Source organism: Mizuhopecten yessoensis, unplaced genomic scaffold (genome assembly GCF_002113885.1).
Source record: "Mizuhopecten yessoensis strain PY_sf001 unplaced genomic scaffold, ASM211388v2 scaffold9023, whole genome shotgun sequence".
NCBI lineage: Eukaryota > Metazoa > Mollusca > Bivalvia > Pectinida > Pectinidae > Mizuhopecten > Mizuhopecten yessoensis.
The window spans coordinates 97,258-119,576 of NW_018407840.1; the positions used below are offsets into that span (position 1 = coordinate 97,258).

A 22,319-nucleotide genomic window follows, 5' to 3' on the forward strand; every position below is an offset into this window, starting at 1 on the left:
TTACCTTTTGTTTTCCCATATTTTGAATGAGATAGGCAGTAATTCTGTATAAATATTCATATGCATTAAAAAATGCATTCCAATATTTTACTGTAAGAGTTTGCTTTTTTCCATACAGGAATGTCGGAGGAACGAAGTATTGTTGTCCAAGCAGAGAAAGTGAGACGGGACGCTATAACTTTGGATCAACTACTGTGTTGAAGCAGAACTTTTATTTATCTTATAGATATATATTTTGGTCGATATAAACATTTATGGTGTTTAATGCCAAAATCAACAAATAAAAAAACCAATATCAGTTATTGTTTAGTTTCTTTTTAATGCACTTGTTAAACTATTGATCCTATTATCAAAGCTCTGTATACGATTACAACCAGGCAAAGGACTTGTATAAATTGTATAACAATAACAACACTTATGATATAGAGGTATGTACACATTTAAAATTGTCTCTTATTATGAACCATGTGACAAAAGTAATGCTCATATGTGTGTACATTATGAAGCAGATGTGAATACTGAGGTCTATGAAGCTTAAATGATAAATCGTCATTATAAATCTTGCTAAAAAGATGATTTAAACATTCCAGCTATTATAGGGTTATCTAAATATCATTTATACAACTTTCAGTGGATACCACAATTGTTTCATTAATATAACTGAATAATTGGATATGAACATATTAATTGCACGACTGGAATATTATAAAATTTACATGTAATTGTTTACAAGGAATAAAACAATAAAAATTACCGGTTCTGGTACAATAATCGGTTGAATGAGTCCTTTTATTGAATTTAAGAAATTTATTGGAAACCAAATATACTGTTAATTGTATAGAGTTTCCCCATTGAGTGGTTGTTGGTTATCATGTTTATCTAACTCGAGTTACTAAATTTTCAAATTGTATAGATATACGAGGTTTACGGAATGGAAAGCATTATTATATACAATGCAAAAAAATTGAAAACAGTAAGTATCCGGTAAAACATTTATCACTGCATAGCGATAGAATTTTCGGGTCTCAAACCGCTTAAGTATTCTACAGAAAGCACAAAACAAAACAGAAATATTGACGATTTACTTCTACGTAGCCAGCAATTCTCACTTCGGCATCCGTTGGTTACTTGTGTTCCCTAGCACCTTATTATTTGGCTCTTCAAAAAAACTATTTTTTTCATGTCCAATGGCAGGAATCTTCTCATCGACATTGATTACGTTAATAAATATTTGTATAAATGATAATATATATAAATTTACCAAAAAAATAATTATTTCAAACAAATATATATCGAAAACAGTAGCCATCGCAACTTTAAACGTTCTCCCCTTGCCTGTTGAAATATTTGTTTTGGCTCCAGGTTATGTCCCTTTTTTAATTTTAAACAAACAGCTATTGGTTACGTGAGTTAGGTATGGGTAATCACCACATGTTGATAATTTATATTGTAGAAATGATAGTGGTACGTGTAAAGGTTTTGTACAAATCCTTGTTTTGTAAAGACAACATATACTTTTATATTGCTTTACTATATCTCGTGTGTTCCTCTTGAAGCAGCAACTGTGCTTTCAATGACTCGATCACGGTCAAGTATTGGTCGCGTTCCTCCATGAACTGCTTCCTGTCATTATCGATTGTTTCCAGCAGATCTCGTATCTCTTCATCCTTCTCGCATAACTTGCTATCAAAAGCGCTAATACTTGTCTCAATGACGATCTCCATGCGATCTCTTTCACCTATCATACTTTCGAAACCTTTGGAGAGTTCTTTGACCTGATCAACTAGTTTTTGTCTTTCTTGAAGAACCTGTTCGACTTCGTTTTTTGTTCGTTCACTCTCGATTTTCTCTCGTCGCACATGTGTTTGGATCTCCTTCAGATTTTCATTCATTCTCCTGTTATCACCCACGAGTTTCAGAAAGGCTTCGTCATACTTTTGCTGGATTTCACTCTTTTCCTTTTCGCACCGTTCATTTGTGTTCTTCATTTTCTGGATTTCCATTTCTTGTTCCTGAATATGCTTCTTCAACGTGAATATTAACACTTCATTTTCATGCGAAGCATTTTCCAATTTACATTTTATCGTTGTGGTATTATCTTGTATCGCCTTCATGGATGTAGTAGCATCTTGAAGCGTTTTGTCACCGCGCTGAGTTTTGACTTCCTTTTTATCTCCTCGTATTATCATAGCGGGTTCTCTTCTTTCTGATTTCTCAACATCACACTGAAACCCTACCTCGCTGACCATTCGCTTTTCCGAATGCTGCAACTTTAACTCCGTTTCTTGCGATTCGTTTTGATTTTCCTTTTTGTTGTCCAGTACGAAATCTTGCAATTGGTGACTTGTCGAATAGGCCATACCGTTTGCTAATTCCGTATTAGGGTAAGAGTTTACTTCGGTTTCTTCGTGCAGCCGAGTGTTCATTTCTTCAGATTGTAGTGTCTCATTCCTCATTTGCTTTTCTTTTGTGTCCGATTTTCCTTTTTTGTCGTTATCTCTTGCATTGAAAGATTCATTTCTGTGTGGTAAACCTGTATGGCAATGTCCGTTCTGTTTTATATTCTTCTGTTCACTTGATTCCACATCTTTCGTAGAACTACTCTGATAAGCTCCAGATATACGAACACTTTTCGCCGAGGGATGTGTTTCAGAGTTTCCATTAACCTCTGTACCAGGTTCAATAAAATGTTCCATCGGATACTTTTCTGAAACATTTAGTAAAAAATGAATAATTCATAAGCTACGGATATAGTTATATATGCTGTCACTTCCAAGATAGCGATGTGAATAATAAGAGAATAAATACCAGGACATTTATTGCGGTAACTCACGGGGTATTATTTTACGCCGCCCGAAGAATGCGAGAACTCAACACGACAGCGAATACTTCTAAAGTCTCGTTCAACCAGACGCTTGCTCACTGTAACTCGACAAGAGTCGGGTTGAACGAGGCTAATACTTCAAGCGAAATTCCAAGTAACGCTTCGCAAGTGCTAATGCATCATGATGCCTGGAAAAGGGCGATATATATATAATAAAAACAAATGGAAACTGTACTTTGTATACAACTAAATTAAGAATCATATTTGTTACCATACAAACTTAACACTGCTGTAGTTCAATTCATCAATATTTTGTAATATTTACGAAGATGAATTGCAAAAATAGTCCGTTCATGGTCCTTGAATGTTTGGTACAGTACATAATTTTCGCATTAACTACCAATTTTCTATTTTATTTCTTATAATTTGTTTCAATTTATAAAGTTGTTAGCCAGTTTCTGTAAGTTACCTGGTATATTTTTAATTCTCTCTATATCAAACATGTTTTTACAGAAAATTTCCATTGCATATATTCTATAAATAACCATTCAAATCTGTCACGTAATTATTGTATACATCAAACCTACACTACAACTACAAGATTCCAAAATTTTACTTTATATGGTTTATTTGATAACTGACAATTATATGTAATAAATAACTGTTTGGTTTTTTAAAACTTAACGATTACGCGTACAATCAAGAAAGCATAGATATTATAAACGCTTAGAAATACGAGATAACAATTCATACTATGAAACAAACTAATAATACTGAATTCACAATTCATACTATGCAACATACTTATAATACGGAATTCACATATAAATTGTCTAAACTATTACGCATGTATCGAGTACAAATACTTGCCTGATTTGACAACTTAAGCTGTTTGATGCCACCAGATAACGTCTGCAACAAAAATGGGAAATATTATATGTGAGCGGTCTATTTATAGCGGTATGTCACATTATTGGAAAAACCGTATGTGTATTTAAGTAGCGTTTGTGGTACGCAGTAGACGTATATGTATATAAGCCCGTGGCGTCATTTGTTGATTAGTTCCTGATAACATGGATACGTATTTACTAGCTAAATAAAAAGGACAACTTTGGTCTACGGAAAGTGAAACCAGAGGAGGAACCAGCACAGAAGGTATTATTAACATATAATTGCCTTCGCTAGGGACGTATTAATGGCTGCCCCGGGACCTTTTATTAATTTCAGTTGTGCATGGCGAAGCAAATATGTCTAGTCAGGAGCAGTATTATCAAATATTTAATTATCGATAGATTTTCTCTAATGATATATGAATATAATAACCAATATGATGTAAACATATATAAAACACTGCAAATATACTGAGTTACTATAAATAGCAAAACAAGTATGCACTCGTGCATGACGACGATAATTCAAGTCGTGCTATGGAAAAGGATTATTTAGGTATGGCTTTTGTATCGTTGTATATGTATATAGATTGTATCTCAACGTAAATCGTTCCATTGTTGAACCTGAAGTTCCCGGCCATTGGGAAGGATCGTTTAATTTGTTGGTGTATATATTTTAAATCCACCATTGAAATGCATGTGTATAATAGACAGATAGAGGGGCAAGCAATGACTGACTATGATCGATATTAATTCTAGTGTAGTAGGTTTTTAAGTTATGTATAACTTTGCAGATTAAGCAATATCATGATTGTGACTCTTGACATAACCGTGGATTATCGTACAATATGACGATGTTGACAAATCTATTTAAACAGAGACTAACGCATAAGCGTCAGTAAGGAAAATTATGATAAAGCGGACATTAAGCTGTATAGCATTTGGTTCAATAGACCTTCCTTTTGCTCAAGATTTTCACTAGGGCTAAGCAATAGAAAAAAAAAGAAATTTGAAACATTCTTAATCTGATTCAATGTTTTTTATCAAAGTTATTGTTGCAACTCATTGAAACCAGTATTAATGGCTTTGAGTGAAGCTGTCTTAGGGGTTTTATATATTTATCCATTTTGCTAATGTTACGGCAGCCAAAATATCCGTAAAATAGAACACGAGTTATAATTTTGCGATTAAGACATGTGCATGAACTATAAGCGCGTTATTTCATGACGACATTTTCTATATGAAGTTTATTATAGCGGCTACTTATACATTTGTTATATTATTATATGGATCATATTTTCACGATCAAGTTATTGACCCACAAACTCGCGAAAATATCATCCCCGTGGAAATATCATTCTATATGGTATCACAATAAGAGTTGTCAACACATATCCATAGCATGTACGAATATCTGACTGGGAAATATAATACTACACTACGAAAGTAATTTCTAGAAGGGTAATTATATGTTGTTGTTTTTCTCGGTAAATTGTTAACTTCCATAGTAACTTTAGGGAAACAAAAAAGCAGTAAGTCAATTGTATAATTCGAATTTCAAAATAGCTTCTCATAAAATAACAAGTTGTCAATTTCAGAAATAATAATGAAATGACAGGGACATTCAATAAGCATTAAACAGATATTCTGTAATTTGAAAATGTTTTTTTTCTGCCTTTGTATTGAGTAAATAAATTACCCAGGAACTTTAACAAGATGCTGTACCATATATCATGGCTACATGTAATGAAGTACAGCAAAACAGATTAATAACACGCGTTATAATGACGAAGTGCATATTTCGCGATAAACGTCATATATGTATCGGGATTCGTATCGTATCGTCAAGGCATCTATCTGGCACTACACAATATCAAAATACTAATAATATCTCAATAAAATATATCTTAAATTTCTATTCATACATATGGTGTTATTTTACAAGATAATTATTTGTTTCAGAGGTAAGATGGCATCGTCAGTGAAAGTCAATGATGAAGGTCGGGAGCCTCCCGGAAATCCATCTCCTTCAAAGGAGTCCAAAAAGGACTCTAAAACGAAAACATCAAGACCACTCAAAGCTGTGTATTGTTTACAGTTTTCGACTAAGATTCCGTTTGATTTCCACCACGGAATGTCCGAGGTTCAGAAAATGGTGACTCTGCCAAATGATTCTGTGGTAGCGCTGGATCGGGCCAACAGGAAGCTGAAGCTATTCAGCGCTGACTTGGAATTTTTGCATTACGCAGATGTAGGGGTAGCTCCAGCGGGATTGACTGTTATTAAAAATTCTACGGTGGCAGTGTCTTCTGGTGACATGAAAAACCACATCACGCTCTTCAAGGTAGACGACAATACACTGCAGCGGACCAAAGATATAGAATGGGAGCACGAGAATTATGCGGTTTGTGATATAACTTATGCAGATCATCATTTTGTGTGCCTAACCTCAAAATATCAAAGCACCGGAAAGAGTGAAATATGTGTAGAACGAATAGATACGGACGGAAAAAGACGTACCGTTTTCACAGAAAACGGAAATGCTCACTTGGGCTATAACCTTATATCTGGAAGTGGAAATTATTTTTATATTTGTGATTGCTATAAGAATAAGGTAAGATGTATGTCATATGAAGGGAAATTATTGTGGGAGACGGAAACATCTAGAGGACCTCTCGGAATAGCTCTGGTGAAGGAAAACATCTTGGTGTCATCATTTGCTGAGGGTGTTGTCAGCCAGATATCACTAGATGGCCACATGTACAAATCTCCTGTGATACAAGAATTAGCAAAGCCTGGTAGCATCTGCTATCAAAGGAAGAGAAAGCGGCTCCTTGTGTCCCGATCCGACACGGGCAATCCGATCAGGGTGTATACAATTGATTAACGTCTAAAAGAAATAAATAAAGTGCAATACATATTTGAAGAAATATATACAGTAATTGTTTTTGATGGGTTTTTTTCGATGAATAGACAGTCTCTTCGTTTTTGGCATGGCCGTTATATGGAATAGAGAGATTAGCGAGTTTTCAAAGCTACGATTCATCAGCCAGATGAGCTGTTTCTGTTTCACACTATTTATCAAATGATAAAAACTACAAACAGCTGGTTACATTTTCCTTTGACCAGTTATAATATACTAATCTAGATAATCATAGTTGCCTAATTTGGCATCAAACGATATGCGTCTGACTATGCGATGGCCTTTCAGAAATGCAAATGTACAGTACTCTCTATCCCAGACTTAAAATTACGTATTTCCTTACAAGTCACAATGGAAAAGCGCTAAATTATCAATACATGTATATATATGAGATATTGAGGTAACAAACACAAGATGCACCTTAAAACTTGGTGTAATATATGTAAAAAAAAACCACTGCATCACATGATACAACTGTTACGTCCTTTTAAGACTCATCGGTGATGATAAGGGCCAAAACGTTGAAAGTCCAAATTTTCTAAACTACAGTAGAAACTGAGGGGCAGATAAAACCCCTTACTTTATGAATTTCAAAATTTCAAAATTTTTAGAGGAACTTTTGCGCATGCGTACAGAAAAGGGAGCGCATTTGTATATATATGTATGACTTGGCATACTAAGCATGTGGACACACGTCAGAACAAATGAATGTATTATGAGAGATAAATAAAAGAAATAATTAACATTTTACACTTAACTCTAAATAACTACCTCCACCGGTCGATAACTGCCCCTGTCATTAACGTCACGAAAACAATGACTTCTCCCGCGATTCGTCACATGTACGCTAATTGCAGACGATGAAATAGAGTACGTTTCCCGACTTCTCCGAAAAACCATCATATAATAACTTACGCAAAACGGTAAACTGGAAAATAACTTTGAAGCTTAAGCTGTCGATAACTTCAAATTTCATTTAGAAAAAATGTATATATTATGAACCGTGCCACTTGGCCATCAATGTTAAGGCAAACCTCGGGGACTAGTAGAGTCTACGGCCTTTCATCTCAAATAATGAACGTAGCACACACACACACACACACACACACACGTGATGCTCCTCTAATACAATTTGGTTATAGATACAGTATGCCGAAAAATGAATTACATTGCACCATACCGCTGTTTTGTCCTGCTAGGACTCATTGGTGATGCTAGGGGGCCAAAAGGTTGGAAATTCTAATCGGGTCTAAACTACTGTAGAAACAGAAAAATAAAATAATGATTTACAGATTCCGCCATCACAGACATGGTGGAATCCGAGAGTCACTACCACAGAATAAGGTTGACATACATTTTAAAAACTTCAGAAAAGTCATAGTCAGCGTTTGCCAAGAAAGCAAAGGCCAAACGGAAAGGCAAGCGTTCATAACGGTTATAACGTCCTTTGAATAGAAATGATATATAGGGCGTGAGCGATAAATAATGAACAAATCTATAAACATGACAGACACCGAAATATCATCCTTGTTAAACACGTCTTGATGATAAACATTTTTCAGCATTGATTCTCGGGTAAGTGAGACTGGTTCATGTGATGAGTGAAGAGTGTGCAACTATTCAGGAAGTCATAATTTAATGTAAGCTCATACCAGAGGAGATCGGAATGTCACAATCCAGAAAAAGACGACCATTAAAATACTTACAATTATTGAAACCAATACGTGCATCACAAACGTATGAGAATTATAAGAGTATGTTTATACAAGAATAACTAGAATAATTGATACTGTTTTTATTTGCAATGGTGTGAGAAGGACATTAATTAAATACTGTGTTTTCGTCAAGAAAGTGATTCGTTTGGGTTTCGAGTCTCGAGACGACCAAAGGAATGTCAAAATCAGTTGTGAAATCAACCATTAAAATATCACGATATTTCTCGATGTAAATGAAATGAATTAAGTGAACATGAAACAAAATGTGTAAACATGGTTGCCGGTATTAAAAGTTTTACAAATGGGGACTTTACCAAAAAATGTCTTTGTTCATTTGGCTTCTGTTACTATAAGGACAACTTTCCATGGCAATTTTCATTTAGTAGTAAAATTGACGATACCGGTTACATAATTGATTTTAATGTAAATGCAATCCCGATATGAATTATATGTACTTAATCAGATAAACAAAAAAGTCAAACCTAATCATCTATTTTGACCAGCATAAACGTATATTGTTATTATCAAAAAAAAAAATGAAAGACAAAAATTGTAAATCCCCCAAAATGTGTGGTTCGTAAACGTAAATTTTAATAGAAATACAAGTTCGCTATTGAAAACGATATTAGCGTATGTTTTAAAGTGGTATACACAAATGTACAATCTCATTTGATAAGCTACCTGCGAGAACCGCTCCTTTATCGTCGAATCCAAATCGGCCCAACATGACATAAGTTCATGTATAGATAACAATCGCTAGGAAGGAACCATTAGCAAACGTCCCAAAGTAGTCCCTACACCGAAGCATACTTTCGGTGTAATCTTCAATTGTTCTTTATAATCATATCATATTTTCCGCAAAACAGCACTCATTATTATCTTATATTAATGTTCAGTTTGTTTCCCGAAAATTTGAATCGAACAACAATGGCAGACAAAACGACGTATAATGACGTCACGTTACCATGGGGCTAAAATGTTCGGAACCCATTCCCATTTCGATTCGATAAATTTGATCAATTGATAAGCACCGATAACAACGAGATAGAAACTATTTTGTTCATATTGTTCAGCAAAACAATGTCATATATTATCTCGGTATCTGTAATGTAATTCATACCTATATTTGCATTATCATAAGTGAACCGTTATTTTGTAAGCACCACAGAGAAAAAACATGTCAGGGTTCGGTTCAGAAACCATGTGTTATATCTGATAATGTAACAGTATCCAACACATTGACGACAGGTAAAAACTGCTTATACATATACAGTGTACATGTACCTGCAATGGTTATAGCATTTGCTGTAATACGAATTTTATGCTGATGGTTCTTATCTTTTATTATCAGCTTAACTAGCATTAAACTATTGTCTACCATTCAGACAGCATACTCTAAGCATGCATTCGACTGCTCTGTTTGTGCTGATTTTGGTGTGTAGGTATGAGTTAGGCTCAGGGGAGGATGAGCGTGAATATGACCAATCAAGGACACTCGCGGACATGAGGAAACTCATGGAAGAGACTTCTGCTACTCTTCGCGTCTACCAACAGAAGACAGAGTCTCTAATGAGTGTTGTAACAAAACAGGAGCGTGAACTACAGGCTCTGCAGGCCGACGTTGCTAGACTGTCTTCAGAAGAATGTGGCGAAAGAGATTCTGAGGGAAATAAACATGGTAAAAAGGGGGAAATGTGACAAACATTTAAGCGAATGGTATAGTTTCATGCAATAACCAATATGAACAAAATAGTTTCTATCTCGCTCTATTAGATTGATACACACCAAACAAACACAACACAATTAGTTATTACGTCACAGCAAATAATCTCTACAAGAAGTAAGTAGTTTTGTTGTGCTGTCTTAAATTTAGTAAATTGTAAAATATTGTCTTATCTTATATCTAATTGAAATATATAGAAAATCAGAAAGATTATATCCAAGTATGTTCATCTGGGTAAATTTCATGTCAAGCATTCTTTGAATTCAGTTTTAAGCCAATGGAATATTGATTTTAATATATACATTATCAGTCATGCATCGACATGTATTAGTGTTATATACAATGTAGTCTTCTATTCAAGAGGAAGAAGTGCTTTTAACAAAATTGTATATTTGTCGATTGGTTGAATATGATAAGGTCGAACGTGTAATTGTGAACCCGAATATAATAATTAAGGACAATGCTACTGATGAATTGAACATTTCATTGAATATTGTTATAAAGTGATATAAAGCTATCAAAAGCGTTATGCCGATTTCTTTAATGTTGAAAGTGAAATACAATTAAAAAAGGTAATGCATAACTTTAACAGAAAAGAAAAAAAATTGATAAGAATCTAGTGATAAGATATTTCCTCTCAAGCCATCTATGTAGTTATTTTTTCAACTAAAAATATCATGTATTGTTGTACCTTAAATATGCACATCAATACTCTTCTAATGGGGAAAATAAAATCAATTCTCTTACATATATTCGGATATTCTAAATCGATAAGATGAAAGAGTCTCCCAAACATCCAGGTAAGGCCGACACGCAGCAATTGCATGATATGACAACGTTCATTGTAAATTAAATCCATGTTTGCTTACAGTGAATATTTTTGACGTTTTACGTAGATCCCAAACGAGTATCTGAAGTCAACGGCACGAGCTCAAGCGTAGCCTTCTACGCCCAACTGTCCGCTGACCAGTCCAATTTCGGTACTCACCAGACCATCATTTTTGACCGAGTACGGACCAATATAGGAAGTGCCTACAATCACGATGACGGTGTGTTCACGGCACCATTTCCAGGGGTCTACATATTTTTTTGGACGACAATAAATCGAGACAATTCACACATGCAAACGGAGCTGGTTGTCAACGGATCACAGTTTGGTAGAGTGTGGGCTGATTCAGGGAATCATGCTGACTATACCATGGCGTCCAATATGGTGGTCGTAACCCTCGCTGCTGGAAGCACTGTCTGGATTCGTTCCGATACTGGTCATTCCGGTTTCACTAGTGGACAGAACTTCGCCACCTTCTCTGGATGGTTGTTACAAAATATTTGAAATAAAACAGTATTATAATGTTTAATGATTTTGCTTTGTTTTGTATAACCATGATAATATTTGGCTTTAAAATCACTCAACATCAATTAAAAGTAACCTGAAATGGTCTGCATACAATACAATACTATCTTTTACAATGACACAGTGTTTAGCAATTATTTATTCAACACGACCAGCTTCGTGCCATTCGGTTTGATCTCCAAATAATTGTAGAGCAACCGCACATTTGCTAAAAATGGACGAAATGCAGACATTTTTACATTTTACAAGTATTTTGAGAAAATTTATCTATGTTATTTAATTTTGAAGGAGCAGTTAAATTATCTATTCATTGATTAGTATCAAGATCTCAACGATTATGTTGAACACACAAAAGTGCATGTCTGAACTTTTTTTTAGTAGCTGTGCACGTGTATTTGTGTCATATAAAACAAACATTCCAGTGTTTCTGTTCTGAATTCATATTTGCTACCACACACGATATAATTGTGGGATTTATAGACAAAAAAGTTACCACAGCGTCTTCAATGGAATTTGAAGACATAGATATTGATCTAACTTCATTAATTTGCATTAAATGGTGTATTCGAACATACAATAATGTGTCAATATATTTTTAACATCTATTGTTAATGGGGTTTTTCTTCAGTTTTTAACGATTTGAAACGCTATGTTTATATATTGAAAAAAACAATATTTAGACTTGGCTCTACAATATAAACCATTGGTTCTCAATTGTCTATAGCGACTACCTTTGACGATAGTTTTATTTGTTCCGTGAGCGGTCGCTTAGGACAGTAATGCTTAATAACAAAGCTAAATGAATGCAGTTCAGTACAACTTACATTAACTTTTTTGAACTGTTATTATTTCATGAAAAAGTCAGCTGATCAAATTCAGCATTTATTTAAAACCTTCTGTATCGTGTATATTTTAAGAACAGAAGAATAATCTTTCAGGAAGTAATAGCGATAAGATTTTAAACAATTTTGATCATAGGTTCTAATTGATTGTAACATAGTTGGGCTTTTTTAAATTTGTTGAATTTCATTTCATGTTCTTTATTATCCTACTTCCAAAACAATTTTAAAAGGTTTTTTTCTATATTGATGTGTGTAAGATCAACATGGTGTTACGGTTTCCGCATTCCCTACATAACCAGTATACATTATGATAAAGAGGTCACATGGTTTGTTTAATCCTCGACATATACTGTCAACCAAATATGAACCTATACGTCAATACTTTCCATTTAGTAAACTGATCACTGTCCCATTACAAACAAATGTTTTGAAATTCCACTTTTATTTTTTGTACATACAGTAACATCCACTTAATTGTGTTTTAATATAACTGTAGCGCAACTGGGTCAGAGTACAAAGAGTACAACCGTTGACAAGGCAGTTTAGTTGATGTACGATGGTCAGTGGCTCGACTACAGGTGTGGCCTCATTATATAATTACATAATTTTATAATTAAGACTTTTGTTGAACATATTCTTTAATTATATTTTTCATTAACGTTTTACCAGGTTATTTCTTTTTAATAGAAATAATTGATCAAAGTTAAAGTCATGCACGATAAACACTTTCAAATGCGTAGTTACAGTTTTTGGCAATGGTACAGGTTATGTCATATGACTTGGTGATTTGTCGTATTCTTCAAATGGTCGAAATTGTTAAATATCACAAAATCATATCTATTTCAATGGTGTAGGTGTTAACAACAAGCTAATTATAGTGTTCCCTCATCTTTCATTTATCATGACAAACTGCCGACATTATCGTCAACGGACGATGGACTGAGACATTGTTTATTGATGACGGAAATGAAGCCCACATCTTCCTCCCCATGACCTCCGTGAATATGTGTACTATGATAGGACGGTCTACACTCACCTAATCTTGCTTCATCAAATATGTATCCATCATATAGGATTGAACGGCGTTTTTTATATACGAGCCAGTATGAACGCAAATCGATTACAGCGGGCTTCATGTTTCATACCGGCATGTATATAAAAAAACGCCGTTCAATCCGTATATGATGGATACATATTTGATGAAGCAAGATTAGGTGAGTGTAGACCGTCCTATCATAGTACACATTTTTACTATAGAAAAGTTGTGTCATTATCATTTATTTGTTCTTAAATAATTAATTAACTTATTGTGTTTTGTACTTGCGTCGTCCTTTAAACGACATTGGCGGAACAGCCATATTTAAACAAAATTGGCGCTAATAATTAACCGTAGTCATTTGGACGTTTGACGCAGGGGTATTCTCCATGCTATTCGAAGCGAAGCGACAAGACTCTCATATTATGCTAATCTATGACGTCATAAGTAAACCACGTGTTACGTCACGATAATTTTTGATTTCCTATTCAAATGAAATGCCTTTCCGCTGGTTATGTTCATAAAGTGGGTTGCAGCGCAAATGTAAAATGTACAGATTTGAAGGAACCTTTATGTCTTCCTACATGTATCTGGGAATATGCAGCAGATATAATTCGTCTCCTCAACCTATTAAACAAATTGTAGCAACTTCTTGAACCCTACAGCTGCCGCTTTTGCGACGAAACCGCCATAAACAACTGCATGCGCAATGAAACCTCGGAGGTGACCACGAAGAGACGTTTCAACCATTTCAAGGTAAGCTTATTCCAGACAGGCTACAGAGCAATTTTAGACATCTGTAAGCTGACCCTTCAAACGGACGTTTCGTCTGGTATTCCACAACATCAGGTAGATGATAGAGGGTTGAATGCCCTTAATTGGACATAGAAGAAGCTTGACTTGCATAACGACATCACTAATGTCAAAGTCAGTGGATCCGATAATTACAAGACACAGAGGTACCTTTACCATCAAACTGAAGAAGATGGTGCAACAAGACAAAATTTACAGGAAACTGAACCAGTCATCCAGATCGTCAACGACAACGTACAACAGAAGCGACTTCATTCAATATCCTGGAAAAGGATTTTGATCAGACCTACACAATGTATGATTTCTGATCAATTACATGATTAAGAATACCTCAACCGAGTTTATGTTCCAGGGTGCCAAGTAAAGGTCATCTTTACTATTTATGGATTTTTGTCATCACTCTAGCAACTTCATTTCTGAAAGGTTTTTTGTAAAATTTCATATTCATGTATTGTTCATGTACTAGAATAACTAAAACGAGATAGTGTTTCAGGGTGCCAAGATCAAGGTCAAGGTTAATATAAAACATTTGAAGTCTTCTTAACGAGTATTTGTATCATACTTCGTATATATTGGTCAAGCATGAAATTATTTACTGTTCTGAAATACGTTTCGTCAATTTTGTCTTCATTGGCAGGAGATTGTTGTTGTTTTCTTTTTTTTTTGCATAATCTTGAGCTAAATCCGAGGGAATTTGTATGGTTTGTGCAGCTTTATTTTTCTCTTTTGATAGTTTTCTTTTTGGATCCGCGTACTATTGCCCAAACTGTAACTAAGCTTTTGAAATCACTGAATCATTTCTGAAAAGAAAATCATACCTACGCAACTATAATGAGAAATACCAAAGATCAAATAAATAAAATATTTAGCGAAGCCAGACCGGTATTCGAACACTGGACTTCCTATTATTATACTATCACACAAACAGATTATGATATCTGGTAAACGGAAGTGTCCTGGTTAAAATTTGCTAGTTATATCCAACGGAAGTTTAGGGGAGATTACTGTGTATTGGCAAAACAACAGTGCAGTGGGGCAGATATCTTTAAAGTAAACGGTCAAAGTTGGTTTATGTTTGGAGATTAAATATTATCCTCCGACGCTTTATTTTTAATTTTCTCTGGACCTGTGACTCATGCATCAACTGCATTTGTAAGTTTTCTGTTATATATCATTTATGAACTCTGTTTCCATATATAGATAAGTGTTCCGTTGCAGGGATATCTTTCCATGACTTTTCATTTCTTGATAACAATATCCTTATATAAGAGCGTTTTAGGCTAGTGATAGATCATTTAAGACTAACATTTTTTTTTTTATCAACAAATTTGAAAAACCTTCTTTCACTCTTAGAATCAAACAATGTTGGAGGAACAATTTAATTGTAGAATCATGATAGTTTGTATTATATCATTCCTTCCTTCTGGTAAAAGATATTTTCTTAATACTAAAATTAAATTTCTTTTTATTCATTATTCAATTCTGCTTAAAACTAATCATGCTATAATGCATTTATGCGAATATAATGGTTAAATATATAACGAGACTCAGAAAATATTTGAGAGAAAATTAACGAAGGCCGTTTCCTGACCAAGTTGATGATGTTTGCAACAATTTCCAATCTCGAGATTTATTTTCCATATCATAAATCGACACATGTTCTGTTTTTACCCTCGTTTCCATATGTCTATAATAAGCAAGATGACTTAGATGATCTAGTTATTTAAATCAGAGAGATATTTGTGCGCGCTAACATTTTTCACGTAAGGCTTAAATATTTTCATTTTACAAGCGGCTGGGCGTTTTTACCATTTTTTACCTTGTCAGATGTTGTCCTATTCTGTCTATTTAGCCCTGATATAGTTGAGAAGATTTCTTACATTTTCAGTTGCCCTTTGTTCGACAGACGATAGATAACTAACACTGACGTCATGCTTTACACCAATGGTTTATTTCAATCAATAAAATCCACCAATATATCGATATTGCTCGTCAACACATGAAATCACCATTGGAGCGCTTTTCATTTACACAATATTCAAGCCACCTTTGCGGTAAGTCAAGTGGAACATTCTAACCGTGAGTTTGACAGATATTATGTAGTTCTTAAAGCTAATTGGAAATTTGTTTTCTTGTCTACTAACTTATCTTCACATACATACAAAACAAGTAGTAATTGTAATGGGGAACCATTACAGAAGACCCCCAAACTGCCCCCATAATCGCCAAGATGCATCAACAAGGGTCGCAATTGTATAATATACCTACATACTAAATTTGAGTGAAATTGAACAATATCTGAATTGCGACCAATCAGAAGCAATAATATTGCGGTTAGATTATCGAAACAGAAAACGGATGTCGCGGTTAAGTTTTCAGAGCTAAAGTACACATACACATCAAATTTAAGCAAAATCGACTAATATTTAATTTCCACCAATCAGAGGCCGTGGTGGTCATCTTGGTTTACCATTCAGAAAATGAAATGTCATTTATAAATTTATGTAATTATGGAATGATCTCTTTGATATCCTATATGAAGTTGTTTTTATCTACTTAAGTCAGAATATTCCAAGATGTAAATAAACAAATCTAACCGTGACTATTTCAGGGTGTTACCATCGTATTGTTAAACTGTGATCTTTTGGTCAATCTTAAGCATGAACTTTTCAAAATGTTTCTTTCATCAGAACGATTCACTCTTCACTCTTCACACGATCTTACCTCATACTAAACTAAAGAAGCGCTTTGGAATGCAAGGTGGTATCCTCTGCTGGTGAGTTATTTAGTCCCTGCGGTTACCTGTAACAAAATGGGCTGTTAATTTGGTCATTAATCATAAAGAATAGAACCATATTGGAACTTATAAGATTTGAATATTAATAGAGAGCAGCACTGTGGTCAAAAGTACATTTGAGGTCAAATCTTATGATTTGGGTAACACCTTCTATCGATTGACGGGGGACTGTTGAATTGTAGATAGTACCATAGGGCTATCCATCTAGTGACGACCAGGGATGACGCAGAGTTAGAAACGAGGGTGTGAACTCCCTAAACCAGACAGGGGTAATTGTCATTGCCATATGGAATATCTAGCATTGTGGATAAGGAGTTCGATTAAATGGTCGCATGTGCCTAAATATGTACGTACAATAGGTGGTATAGGATCATGAATAGTTAAAAGATATGTACTATTAGTTTTGATCAAGTGGACTTGCACAGGATTTCAGGAAGATGCCCTTAAGGACGCGAGAGGGAATGTCTGCTCCAGTAGGGGGAAAAGTAAGATTGTCGCGGCCACTATGCGTAGTAGTAAATAGAATGCTTAAGTCAACATATGTTGTCAGCGTGTTATGTCACAACCTTTGGTAAAGATAAAGGATATATATTTCCCTATGTCAATAGCCGTCATATCTTTCATCAAGAGTCAAGGGACTGACGTTGTCCTTTTGAACCCCTTAGTGTAATGCGCACGCAAACAGGTGGGTATATATATCACTCAGTGACTGTTGCAGAATACTCGCACGCCTTTCTTGCAATAGGATCTGTGCAGTTACAGCTTTTCCTACAGCACATTTCTGGGTTATACCCTTTATACTCGAGGACACTTTGATACTAACATTGATAAAAGTAGATACGCGTATACCCTACCAACCAACTTTGTATACGTGAATAAACTGTATACGGAATTTTTACCAACATTGACATTTTTGGATACACGTATACCCTATCAACATTTACGTTAACAACTTTACGGTTATATATCTACTGTGACATCATGATTTTCTTTTTAGCTGTACTTATGTGTGGATCACTTTTCGTTTCCGACGTACATTCGCACAGCATTTTAGAAGAATGTCTGAACGAGACATTAACAATAAGCGAATCTTGTTCAGCTCGCCCAGATCAAGAGGATGTGTTTCAAACACTCTCAGGGCTCGTACAAAAGGATTTTGCTATCGTCGGTTTGGATATTTTGAGCCGTAATCAAAGCACTTCATTATATACGTTTGAAGTAGTGATGTCGGATTACGGCCTAAACGTTCTCCGATTAAAATCACATTTGGAGTTACTCTCCGTTGACATCAAAGGTGACAACATTACACGTCGATCGCTCGGATTTGTTGATGATCCGTCAGGATGTATGTTTAATGCAGCACAAAACGACAGTGAGACATTGAAAACAAAGTTTAGGTACTGGATCCTGTGTGGATTTTCGCAGCTCGATAATGGTAATATAACACACTTAACAATTCAACAACTCTGTTTCCAGTCAAATCAAACACAGGGTGAAGGGAAATGTAATGGTGCTATTGTTGACAATTATGTATACAAGTGCTGTGACAAATCAACACTGAATCAAACATGTACAGAAATAGAAGAGGATACTATTTTAAGAGTAATACGTATTTTGTTTAATTATGTTACTCCCATTCTCGGTGGATTATTTCTTCTTTGTACTGGATTATATAGCTTTGAACTATCACAGTATCACCGGTTAACATTTAAAACAAACGATAAAAAATATGTTAAAACGAACGCATCTTATCTGGTCACTCCCAACAGATTGATGTTGATTAAGTTAATTCCGCAATTGATTGAATTCACACTTAAAGATAGTCAGTCATCAAGGAATGCATGGCTGGAAATCATTCTGATAGTCTATATCGTACCACTCGCAATCGTATTGTCTATTAATATAGTTCTTAACGTGTTTTATGAATTTCTATTTCTGTGTGAAATGTATATCAGCTGGGTCATTTTATTTTTTCTTCACATGTTAATATATTGTGTTATAACTAGGCAAAACTCCCACAAATTATCACACTGGATCATGAAAATTGGTTTCTTACTTTATTATTACTTTTTTGGATATGTAATTTTAGTAGGAAGTTTAAAGTTATTGGCAATTCAGGTTCTTAGCTATATGGTTAATACACAAGACAACTGGTTTTTTGCGTTAGGGTCTTATTCTATATTTTTTCTGTCCTTCAATGTCAAATATGTGAAAATGTTGCAAGATGAATATATTGAGTATATCAAGTTATGTATGAAAGTTATCCTAAGCCAAACAACTGAAGCGGATATATACAAGACGGTCGAGGAAAACAGTGATGACGAGTATAATCCTGTTCCAGAAGATGGACAAATAGTATTTTGTCTTAAAAACCAAGAATATGCAATTCATGTCATGCCATTTTTTAGATTATGTAAACTTGATATTGTGCCTTGTCCTGGGGACGTCTTGAAACATTGTGGTTATTGTTTCTTGGTTGGTTTTTGCGTCAACCTTATCGTGTTTTCCATTTTGTTTGGCCTATATAGATTTGGACAAACATATGCTGCTTTCGACTCTGGTTTACATGTTATGAGTATTGTATCGGTATTTTCCGCACTTGTACTAAACAATTATATGTTCCAAACGCATGCAAAATTCGATGGAAATAAAAGAGAAACCGAGAAAAGGATAATTAATTCTTTCAACAATTTGCCTGAATCTACGGAAGATATTTCCCAGGGACAACAGGACATGTCAATGAATAGTCTAAGATCTACAGAAAACATCAACAGTAGCATTCAGAGCCGTCTACTCACATAACCTGTATTTTAAAATGATGTGTTTTCATTCATTGTCGGCATTCTTTCACATTTTCACTTGATCTGTATTAAGCAATAGTTACAATTGCCAATGTTTCTGAATCGATTACTTAAGTGTGAGCAAGTCTATTTATTTCTCAATAACCAGAGTGTAGAACGTGACCTAGTTCACCCCGTATGAATATATGTAAATATATTGGCGGACTTCTTTCCGCAAACCTCTTGTCAATGTTTACAAACAAACGCTAGCATTTAGACTACCGTGCGTTCGAGACATCAAATGATGTCAGGTTCGAGACAAAACAGATCATGATCATGACCGGTCATAAAGATGAAGCTAGTGTCAGAAGCAACAGTCGCGATTGATCGTCGGTAAAAAAAAAAACGCTCCACCAGCTCCACTCTCTCATCTATGAGTGTCGGCCGCCATGACACAGAAACGATGGCTATCGTTCCTAGAAATGCAGGTCAAATTTCTCGTCTCCCAAATGTTATATCAACAGTCACTCGGCCGACATGTATACAATTTATCCACAGCATACATGGCATATGTACAAACCTCTGGTATGCTTACAAACAGCAATTTCAATAACTACACATTCAATCACTTTTAAACGATTGACGTCCGCGGTCTTTGGTATTTTCTACTAAGTATTTTGCCCCAGTATCTCAATTTCATACAAATATTAAATTATTTATTCCATTACCTACTAATACAGTTATGAAGATATTGTATAAAGTAAAATATGGATTCTTTATACGAATAAAAATAATGAAATGGAGGGACTTTTTCAGTTGTTTTCACGGATAAATTGGGCGGGGTTTCGCTGTGTGTCAACGACTTTTGCGATTTTTAAGGTTAACATGACAAAATAATTTTGAACACAGATTAAACAATGAAAATGCTTGTATCCGAATCTTTTAATGGTGTTACTGTTTAAAGAAAATATTGTAAATATAAGGATTGACCTTTTATTTTGCAAAAATAAATTGATACTAGTACCGAATGATAATTCTATTGAAGAGTGCTTAAAAATAAAATCACTTTTAATCATCACTAGCCACGCTATTTAGGGGTGTTAAGTCATCAACTGACAGTATACCGGTACTCATTCTGAAGTTTAAGAACACCAATTAAATATTTCATATATTTGGTAGAAAAACCATAACGACATCAGTAAACTAGTACTTCTAAAATAATACTGACTATCATCATAAACAACCTATTAATGAGAAGACAAAACCTCTGTAATTCTTAGATTAAATATACCTGCACCCTTTTCTAGAATATATATCAAAATATAATTAAGATAAACTTACAGGGTCATAAATGGAATATAGTGTTTATTTTGTTTGTGTTTAATTTTTCCTTGATTGAAATATCAATGATATTCCTTTCATGTTTCTTTCAACATTTCCTATACATTGTTGGCATTATTTCAAGACAATGATCGCAAAGTTCCAGGCAGATCATTATTAACAAGGTAATGATTATTATTTTATATATTAGATATTAAACAGTATACTGAATGTTACATTTAAAGTATGAAGGTTTGCTATGTTATAAGATTAATTATCGATTAGATGCCGGGAAAATGGTCCTCTTTAATGATTTTACTAACAATAAAAAATACGTGAAATACAAATTGTTTCAATTACGGCAACAATAAAATATGAACAATAATATTTCAAGCACAGCAATTGCTTAAAGCATGACACGTTGAATTTAATGTGAACTATTCAGACTGGGTTTCAACAGATCATTAACTCCGACTCCTTAACTTCATATTGTTGGTAAGAACGTCACAATTTAGCTTGTATTGTTGTTGACGTCATGGATTCATGTGTATGCCTTCTGTGACGTCATAATGACTTTGCATTATTGATGACGTCATACTTTCTTGTGTAATCAACAATGACCTCACAATACCTGTTTTCAAAATAAACAGTCTCCTGATGAACGGGGAATCAACCCGAGAAAGGCCTAGAGACACTATCTCTGTCTTTTGTTCTATTTTATTTATAAATATATATATATATAAAAACGATCTGAAAAAATTGTTTTTATTCTATATTTTCCTTCGCAAGGACTTATTTATTTATTATCTACCAAATATATATATATATATCAACGCATATAAAGTCATAAACTGTGAAAGACAACCTAAAAATTTAAAAAGATTATTGTGTATTTCTAAATGTATTGGTTCAAAACAAAATGTATGTGTGTCGAAATGTAACAAACCAAGATGTGGTGTTTGTAGTATTATTGTTGAAGGAGAAGAATTAACATTCAAAAATGGGAAAACAAAATAAGTTAACGCTACTATGAAATGTAGATCTCGGAATGTTGTTGATGCAATGATCTGTGCAAATTGATCTGAATTGTACATTGGACAAACTAGTTGTGAACCACGTCAAAGTATGATACTCCACAGACAACAGACAAAAAGTTACCATCTTAACCTTTGACTATTAATAAGCATTTACATTATTGTGCAAATGATCAGTTCCATGTCATTCCTATATATCAAGCTACAGAATACACTGTACAGCGAGAGTCAAAAGATTTAATGTTAATCGATGTATTAAAACCTGGTT

The 22,319-nt window shown here is 34.4% G+C and overlaps 4 protein-coding genes across 5 annotated transcripts in view; 3 read left to right on the forward strand and 1 right to left on the reverse strand.

The window, feature by feature from the left end:
- The window catches only part of LOC110457074 (coiled-coil domain-containing protein 93-like), a 38,436-nt gene extending 38,134 nt beyond the window's left edge, over window positions 1–302 (forward strand). For both annotated transcript variants that reach the window (XM_021508169.1, XM_021508170.1), the window contains one exon: window positions 119–302. In XM_021508169.1, the coding sequence (XP_021363844.1) occupies window positions 119–163 (45 nt within the window). In that variant the 3' untranslated portion in view covers window positions 164–302. The remainder of the gene's footprint in view (window positions 1–118) is intronic.
- On the reverse strand, window positions 300–3,770 carry LOC110457075 (golgin subfamily A member 6-like protein 4). The gene is made up of 2 exons (XM_021508171.1): window positions 3,695–3,770; window positions 300–2,707 (listed from the first exon to the last, which is right to left on the reverse strand). The coding sequence occupies exon 2, from the start codon at window positions 2,694–2,696 to the stop codon at window positions 1,518–1,520; it is 1,179 nt and encodes a 392-aa protein (XP_021363846.1). The 5' UTR covers window positions 2,697–2,707; window positions 3,695–3,770; the 3' UTR covers window positions 300–1,517.
- Window positions 3,771–3,822: 52 nt separating this feature from the next.
- On the forward strand, window positions 3,823–6,646 carry LOC110457077. The gene is made up of 2 exons (XM_021508172.1): window positions 3,823–3,979; window positions 5,677–6,646. The coding sequence occupies exon 2, from the start codon at window positions 5,684–5,686 to the stop codon at window positions 6,599–6,601; it is 918 nt and encodes a 305-aa protein (XP_021363847.1). The 5' UTR covers window positions 3,823–3,979; window positions 5,677–5,683; the 3' UTR covers window positions 6,602–6,646.
- A 3,076-nt stretch (window positions 6,647–9,722) lies between these two features.
- On the forward strand, window positions 9,723–11,420 carry LOC110457111 (complement C1q-like protein 4). The gene is made up of 2 exons (XM_021508213.1): window positions 9,723–10,030; window positions 10,972–11,420. The coding sequence occupies exons 1-2, from the start codon at window positions 9,754–9,756 to the stop codon at window positions 11,406–11,408; spliced, it is 714 nt and encodes a 237-aa protein (XP_021363888.1). The 5' UTR covers window positions 9,723–9,753; the 3' UTR covers window positions 11,409–11,420.
- The last annotated feature ends 10,899 nt before the right edge of the window (window positions 11,421–22,319 follow it).